Source organism: Berghia stephanieae, chromosome 9, assembly GCF_034508935.2.
Source record: "Berghia stephanieae isolate SIO BIC M18660-M18661 chromosome 9, UCSD_Bste_1.3, whole genome shotgun sequence".
In the NCBI taxonomy this organism is placed as follows: Eukaryota; Metazoa; Mollusca; class Gastropoda; order Nudibranchia; family Aeolidiidae; genus Berghia; species Berghia stephanieae.
This window is the reverse complement of record NC_088368.1, coordinates 23,603,757-23,612,891: the sequence shown is the minus strand read 5'-3', so window position 1 is coordinate 23,612,891 and position 9,135 is coordinate 23,603,757. Positions and strand designations below refer to the sequence as shown.

Sequence of the window (9,135 nt, the reverse complement as noted above, 5' to 3'; positions counted from 1 at the left end):
GTCTGACCTCCCATAGTGGGCAGGGAGGTACTTGCTGTGTCTTCTATCCCCCGGTATCTGTTTTCCAATTGCTTTCTGTCTTTGTCTTGGAATAAGATTACTTGTCCTGACCCTGGCTTGAGTCCTTGACTGGGAGGGAAACAGTCGAATGTATAGTTATAGTTTTGAGAGATGATATTTTTTTCCCTGTAAATCATCTCTCTGTTATGTACTGTTATTATTATTATTATTGTTATTATTATTATTATTATTATTATTATTATTATTATTATTATTATTATTATTATTATTATTATTATTATTATTGTATTATTGTTATTATTTATTTTTTTAGCAGATGATTTGTAAACATTTAAGTGTATTCCTCTTAGTGGGATCTTGTGCTGGTGTATGGGTGAGACTTTAAGGTGATCTCAAACTGAGTACACTGATAGTGTGCTCTTGGAATCTACATCTATTTGAACTAATTCCCCTTTGTCTTACTTTTTTATCAAGTTCTTTTAATTGTATCTCTAGATTGTTTTTACTATCCAATTTCCTTCCTTTTTACTGGCACTGATATGACCTAAATGAGTTGCAAGCGCCGTAAAACCCTTAAAAACAAAACAAACAAACAAATAACACTGATTATTCCACCCCTCTCCCTAAATAGTAGCGGGTAATGATATCATGTTTACAATAATAAGTTGTGCACATCAGATTGTCAAGCATTAAATTTATCTAAAAATCAGTTTCTTAAAAAAAAAAAAAGTATAATTCAATTGTTTTTGAATATGTCTTTTATTCAAAGATGATTGAATATGAATCGATCGAGGAGTAGAATGAAAGATTTCTTACACTCATGGTTTTTGAAATTCAAACTTTGTTCCCAACACGCCTTTGCAGGCTCGTTGCAGCGATTGGGAACACATTTGGAATTCCAAAAAGCAAGAGTGTAAGGATCATATATTCATTGTTTTGTTTATTCACCTTAACAATGCTATCCTCTCATCTCTCTTTTTTTTCTGAAGTTTTTCATTCATTGTGTTTTGTTGATAAAGGGGAAACAGGAACCATCCTCATTATCTGTTTTCGTAAACTTAATTGAAGCTTCTATTCCCATTTATTGTTGTTATTTATTTCTTGGAGCTTCAAGCAGCAACAGTTGCACAATATCAATTAATGAACTCTACCTGACAACACATTTTTACAATCAAATCATTGTCTTTGTGCTGTCACAGTCTGCTTGCGAGCTGGAGGTCAAAGGTTTGATTCCTGCCGTAGATATACTTGAGTTTAGGAAAGTAACTAACTTTACTCATATTTTTTCACCTTACTTAGATGTAGATTGGGTAACTGAACTGGCTAGAAATAAAAATGTCTCAGTCGAAAAGAAATGATACAAATGCCTTTCAGATATCATGTCTTGTTCTACTTGGTCAGTATTGCTGTTGTCTTTAGATCTCTTGTAAAGTGCTTTGAGCATATTAGTGGCTGATGTGCTAACATCTCACATTAAAAATAATGTCTCTGCCTTATATAGTTTTTTATTCCAGAAAATTTGCAACCTTTTGTCGGTGAAGATTGAGTTTACATTGATCCTAACTCTTATCATATGATTGAAGGAGGGAAAGTTTGAATGCGTTTGCTCTTTAGACTTTTCTCTCACATGTCCTGAAGATGCAAAGATTATTTTGTAAGATTGTATATGCCCCACTTTGGTTCACACAGAACTGGATAAACTCATTGATATGCCAAAATTTTTATCAGACACATTATTGGAAAGTTGTATTGTGATCACAATCTGAAAAAAGCGTGTATGAAACAGTGCCAGACAAAGTAAGAACGAAAAATACAAGAAAATTAACCATCCCAAAAAATCAGCTTACCTTGACTCGGGATCGAACCTCAGATCTCCTTATTACCAGTCAGATTATCTTTATCTTACACCAGTGCCTGCTTCCTGATATGTCATTTTTGGTATTTTCATTGTGAGCCTTAGCACACCTCATGACTATGTTATGTTTGTTATCCCCAGGAAAATGATCGCTTGAAAAAAGAGCTATTTGAACAAAGTGGGAAAGTGCAAGACTTAAATGAACGCATCACAGATTTGTTACAGAAAAATCAGAAGTAAGTTTGAACCACTGAAATATCCATGATTTATATATTACACACAACAAACCAAACCCATGTAACGTACAGTCATGACGATGGCCATAAGGCCTGAAACATCGATGTAGACTGACTCCAACATCGTGGTAAATATTACAATAATATATATATATATATATATATATATATATATCTTTATGGAATGAATGATATTGACATAACTCAGCTCTTTGTTTTTGTTTTTAGACTACCAGAGAACCGATCAGTTTTCACTAAAATCTCTCCAAATGACTTTCAAAATTATAGGGTAGCATGGCTCAGCAGTATGGTCTTCGCTTCGTACCCGAAAAGTACTGAGCTTCACTACTCGCCACATTGTGTGACCTTGAGCAAGTCTCCTCGCCCTACCTCAATTCACGCACCGCAATTGCGATTGCGAGGGTTAATTCAGCCTTCCCTTGGAATCGACCCTAAAAACAAAATTTTCCCATGGGGATGAATAAAGGGAATTTTTAAAAAAATGTTTTTTTTAAAAGGATTAATGGCTTTACTTCACAATTCCTATGGTAGTCCTTCTCGGGGCCCCTTGCTCCTCACAACACACCAGTTTAGAAAAAAAATGTCTAAAACAAAATTCTCAGAACACAAATTTTACTTTGCAGATTCAAACATTAAAGTTTACACATGGATTTTTTTCCTGTGTTGTTAACACTTGTTATTGCGGGTAGAGTGGGCATTTTACTTAGCTGCATATACTGTCAATTGAACTCTACCAAATTATTTGCAGACTATAAGAAAAACACCAGAACTGTGCTTGTCCATATCTTCTCCATGTCTCCTACTCAAACCACCTTTTTCATTAATTGATTAATTGATTAATTTTTATTTATGTATTTCATTGTTTTTATTTATTTATTTATTTATTTATTTATTTATTTATTTATTTATTTATTTATTTATTTATATTTGAAAAAAAAATTGTTGTATTATTTATTTATTTATTTACTTATTTATTTTCTTTGCCAGGTATGTAGAACAAAGTCAGTCCTTGTTAGAAGAGCGAAATGAAGGTTACAAATCAACAGCCTCTCAGGCTCAAACACGACTGTTGTTGCTGGAACAAGAAAAGGTATTTTGTTTTATTTATCTAAGAGTTTTTAAAAACATATGAAGAAAGAATATGAACATTTTATTTAACTATACTGGCGTAGAGTTAAAGGTTGAAAAACAATAATGAATATGAACATTTCTATGGGACCCACTGGTTCAATTTGGTATTGTTTTGGGGGTTAACCAACGTCAACATATTTGCAGCTCAGATTACCGGATGCAATTATGAACCTGTTTTAACATTGCTGTAATAGAGAATATTTTGCGTTGGTTTAACAGTGTTTCTATTAAAAGAAAAGGCTATTTACTCACATTTTGTCACTGGGATTGGATGGGGTCTTTTGACCTCCCATGGTGGGCAGGAGGTCACTTGCTGTGTCTTCTTTCCCTCTATAACCGTATTCTGAGTTGCTTTCTATCTCTGTCTTGTATAATGGGATTACTTGTGTTTTGTCCTGTCCCTTGCCGGAGTCCTTGGCTGAGAGGGAAACAGTCAAATGTATAGTGTCACTATAGTATTACATTATTTTTTGTTTTGAATATATCTCGTAAACATTTGAGTATATTCCTTTAGTTGGAACCTGTGCTGGTGTCTGGATGAGACTTTTAGGCAATCTCAAACTAAGTGCACTGATAGCTTTTTCTTGGAATCTACATCTATTCCCTATTTTAACCAATTCCCCTTTGTCCTACTCGTTCTTGTATGATTTTAATTAAATCTAGAATTTTTTGTCTATCCCATTTTGTTCCCTTTTATTGGCGCTGAAATGACCTAAATGTGTTGCAAGCACTGTAAAACCCTTTTAAAAAACCCAAACATTGGACTGTTATATTGTCAATGCTTTTTAAAAGCTCCTGTATAGTTGTCTAGGATAGTTGCTGTTTTTACTTTATTGTTTTAACACGGGCTGTATAGAACATTTTTGACCCCCAACCCTATTTTAAAAAAAAAAATAGATACAGCATTTTGCCCAGATGTTTGTCCTTTTTTATCACTTAGAACCTTATTAATTTTACCTTACAGCAGCACTAAATTGATTATGATATTGTTTCAGGTGGATTTAGCTACTCAGCTTAGTGGAGCCTCGTCCCAAATCAGCACCTTACAGCTCGACCTGGCCGAGTTTAAGAAGAACGAAGGAGAATTAAAACAGAAGCTGCAGAATTTGACTTCCAATACGACAGAGTTTAAAGATGAATATGATCGTCTGAAATTGCAAAGAGAAGGTGATTTGATTATAAATATTGAATTACCAACTTTTAATAACACTTTCACTTGTCATTGTTTTCATTGTTGTTGTTGTTTTTGTCGGTCATCATTATCGTCATTGTTGTAGTCGTTGTCATCATCATCATCATCATCATCATCATCATCATCATCATTATTATTCTCCTCATCATCATTTTGATCATTCTCAGCCTAGAAGTTTTCTCCTCGAGATGTACATTGTTTTTTCCTCATCCCTAAACTTTCTAAACTTGAGGTTTTACATAGCGCAATATCTACTAAACGTGTTCAAAGTGCTTTACAAAGGGTCCCTGACCAACCACAACACTTAACATTTAGAATGAGACATGTCGCCTGTCTGGCGATATTACAATTATTTCCATCAGAGACAACGCTGTCAATGGCCAGGTACTCATTTTAACCTGAGTACGGTAAGAGAATATGAGTAAAAAGCCTTTTCCAAGGACTCAACTATGCACTGAGCAAGGCTCGAACCCAGGATCTTCCGATCCGAAAGCAAGTGTCATACCACAAGACCACATAGAAGCCCATCTCACCACATCCTGTTGGAATCAGAGGATTATTTGATTAGTCCATTTTGAGTAGTGATTAGTTAGGGTTCATCCATAATATTCATAAATTCAGACCGCTAGAATCTAAAAAAGCTTTTACATAGCGCAATATCCACTAAACTTGCTCAAAGCGCTTTACAATGGGTCCCTGGCCAACAGCAACACTTAACATGTAGGATGGGACATGATGCCTGTTAGGCGATATTATCATTTTTTCGGACAGAGACAACGCTGTTTATGACCAGGTACTCAATTTACACCTGAGTCCAGTGAGAGAATGTGAGTAAAGAGCCTTTTCCAAGGACTCAACTATGCGCCGAGCAAGGCTTGAATCCAGGACCTTCTGATCCGAAAGCGACTGTCATACCACAAGACCACATAGCTGCAGAATCTAAATGTCCTAACACCCAACTCCCAGATCCCTTCTTCCCCCTTCAACTTTTATTATAAACTGTATTGATTTATTAAACTTTTTCTTTTTTTTTTCTCATTCATTTAAGAAAGATAAGTTAAAATGTTATAATTATGATTGCTAAATTTGTCATCTCCACACAATCACCCCCCCCCCCCCCCCCTCTTCCACATTCTCTCTATGTCTCTTTCTCTCTCTATCTCTCTCTCTCTCTCACTCTTACTCACACACACACACACACACACACACACACACACACATACAAACACACAAACAAATTACTTTGGTGTAGCAAATGCCCCAAGCTACCTTTATATTGGTTTTTAAAAGTTAAAAATAAATCTTTTTATAAGTCTAAATTTTATAAAGGATTTGTAGAACAAGTGAACTCAGTATTGTTTTTTTTTTCAAAAGGAAGAATCTTAATTGTGAATGTTTTATCATTTTGGAATAATTCTTATTCAACAGAGGATGAGCAGAAGATAAACACTCTTGCAAATTCTCTTAAAGAGGAAAAAACAGCTCGCAAGCAGACAGAGTCAAAGCTGACAGCTCACATTGAAGAGTTTGCCGAATTAAAAGCCTCAAATGAAACAATGCAAAGGGTAAGATTGCGATGTTTAAAAGGCTTTGCTGTTCTTTTAAAAATTTTTTGGGACTTCTTTTGACTGTTTTTCTTTTATAAAAAAAAAATACATAATAAAAATAAATAGATAAAATTCCATTTATTCATCCCAATGGGGAAATTTGTCTTTAGGGTCTATTCCAAGGGAAGACATCAGCAGCAGTGCAGGCGCTGCAAACTGAGCTAGGATGAGATGACTTGCCACACAGCACAGCGAGTATTCGAACTCGGCACCTTTTGGGTAAGAAACAAAGACTCTACCGCTGTGCAACGCTGATGTGAAGAAAAAGAAAAAACAATTCAAAAAACTCTTCAGCAGATAGAGTCAAAGCCAACCATTCACTATGAAGAGTTTGCAGGATTGAAAGCTTTAAATGAAAGGGTGAGATTGAAATGGCTGATACAGGGATATCACTACGCAACTCTTTGACAATGTTGATGACCATCGGAGGACCCGGGACTTCTTTACTACCAGTTTTAACCTACTTTGAGGGAATGCAAAAAGAAGAAGAATTACAAGAAGAAGAAGAAGAAGAAGAAGAAGAAGAAGAAGAAGAAGAAGAAGAAGAAGAAGAAGAAGAAGAAGAAGAAGAAGAAGAGGAAGAAGAAGAAGAAGAAGAAGAAGAAGAAGTTTTTTTGTCAAATTCCCTCCAACATTTCTCAAGCATGACTTTGGAGGGGAAGTAACTGTTTTCCAAAGCTCCATATAATTTGAAGGAAAGATGGAGTACAAATATGACACGATGAATTACATTTCATGAACCTGATGCTGACATTCTTCTTATAAACATGGCCATATCCTTTCATCAGGCCATGTCCTTTCCATGTAACCCTTACTTTCACGAACTCTTCAGATAGATAGATAGATAGATAGATAAATAGATAGATAGATATATAGGTAGATAGAGAGAAAGAGAGAGCGAGAAACGAGAGAGAGCGAGAAACGAGAGAGAGAGAGAGAGAGAGAGAGAGAGAGAGAGAGAGAGAGAGAGAGAGAGAGAGAGAGAGAAAGAGAGAGAGAGAGAGAGAGAGAGAGAGAGAGAGAGAGAGAGAGAGAGAGAGAGAGAGATGATTGGATTGTTATTGTTATGCGCCTAGAGCTTTATTGTATAGAGGATTGGGCGCAATATATATAAATTTCATTATTATTATTATTATTATTATTATTATTATTATTATTATTATTATTATTATTATTATTATTATTATTATTATTATTATTATTATTATTATTATTATTAAACGATGTTACCTCTTCACTGCTGATTTAAATCAGTAACTTGTCACTACCAGATAATCTAACTTGAGCATTTATATAGTGCATTTTCCACTAAACGTGCTCAAAGTGTTTTTTAAGGGGTCCCTATGCAACAGCAACATATTGGACAAGACATAATGCCTGATAGGCAAAATGGCAATTTTCTTCCGACATAGCACTGTTAATGGCCAGGTACTTATTTTATACCTGAGTATGGTGAGAGAATGCGAGTAAAGAAGCTTTTCTAATCAGAGCAAGACTCGAACCTTGGACCCTCAAATCCAAGGGTGAGTGTTATACCACAAGACCACATAGCCACACATTCTACTACTGTAGTTCATTGGAAGCCAGATCACAAACATTGACATTTCACCTCTGTGATCAAAGTAAACATAAAAGATAATTTTCATAAGATGATTTTATAAATGATCCCTTTTTGATTTCGCTTTCAGAACTTGGTAGATTTGAAGAAGAAGGCGGCTGATGAGAGGCGGAAACAGGAAGAAGATTTAGAAGACACCAAAATAAACTATGAGGTAGAACAGAGATAGATGTGCACATTTGTATCATCACAAATGGCTCTGTAATTTTCATCGTCATTATCGTTGTGGTGTGGACCGTCTTTTTATTTCGGTTGTTATCATATTTTTCAGCATTATTGGTCATCATCATCATCATCATCATCATCATCATCATCATCATCATCATCTTCATCATCAGTATCGTCATCGTCATTTTTCCTAAACTTGTCTGGCGAGAGAATTAAAATTCTTGTTCTGAATAATTAAAAAACACGTTAAAAAAAAAATGAATAAGGAGCTACTTGTATTTGTGACACTTTTGTTGTTTGAAAATATTAATTTTAACATTTTGAAACTCTTGTTGTAATATCTAGTCCACCATCGAAGGTTTGAGACAGAAACTCCGGAAACAAAAGACTTCAAATGACATGGAAGCTGAAAACAGGGTAAGCACATAGATAAAATTAATGGACTAAATAAATATTTTATCCTTGATCTCATATGACTACAGTTAACAGATCATATACCTCATGATCAAATAGATTGGCTTTATACAAATGTTTCATCCTATGTTTTTATTGCTCTATTCGTCTGTCTATCCAGTAATGGTTGCTGGGTCTAATAGGTTTTGCATTAAGTACTTAGCAATAGACTTGCATCCTATCCTTAAGGTAGCAAGGAATTGTTACTTTTGTTTAGTTCGACAGAAATGTTTCATGTTTTTATTACTCTATTGATCTGTTTTCCAGTAATGTTTGCTGGGTCTAATAGATTTTGTATAATAAAATAATAATAATAATAATAATAATAATAATAATAATAATAATAATAATAATAATAATAATAATAATAATAATATATACTTTATTCATCCAAAAAAATGGAAATTCGTTTACAGACGTGGCATGCATGCATGTACTTAGCAATAGACTGGCGTCCTATCCTAAGGGTAACAAGGAATTATTACTTTTTGTTTAGTGCGACAGAAATCTGGATAAACTCTGGCTCCACAGTCATTATTGGTCTAAAGAAAACTACTTTAATGTTGTTTCTTTTTTTTTTTTTTTTTTTCTAAAAATAGATAACCCAACTTGAAGAGGAGATCTCTCAGGGGTTACAACAGAAACACGAAAGAGTCTTGACCTCACTACAGGATAAACACAATAGACAATTGGAAGAGGTCAAAGAGGAAAGGGAAGAATTGGCAGCTAAAATTGCCGAATTGGAAAAGAAGGTATTGAGGCCTGTCTTATATATATATATTATATATATATATATATTATTGTAATATTTACGATGCTGTTGGAGTCAGTCT

The 9,135-nt window shown here is 34.4% G+C and overlaps 1 protein-coding gene across 2 annotated transcripts in view; it reads left to right on the top strand.

The window, feature by feature from the left end:
- LOC144979892 (FK506-binding protein 15-like) overlaps positions 1-9,135 on the top strand; it is a 50,302-nt gene that overhangs the window by 23,052 nt on the left and 18,115 nt on the right. For both annotated transcript variants that reach the window (XM_078927145.1, XM_078927146.1), the window contains exons 17-23: positions 2,018-2,112; positions 3,121-3,223; positions 4,260-4,431; positions 5,885-6,021; positions 7,752-7,835; positions 8,195-8,266; positions 8,902-9,054. In XM_078927145.1, coding sequence (XP_078783271.1) covers positions 2,018-2,112; positions 3,121-3,223; positions 4,260-4,431; positions 5,885-6,021; positions 7,752-7,835; positions 8,195-8,266; positions 8,902-9,054 — 816 coding nt within the window. The remainder of the gene's footprint in view (positions 1-2,017; positions 2,113-3,120; positions 3,224-4,259; positions 4,432-5,884; positions 6,022-7,751; positions 7,836-8,194; positions 8,267-8,901; positions 9,055-9,135) is intronic.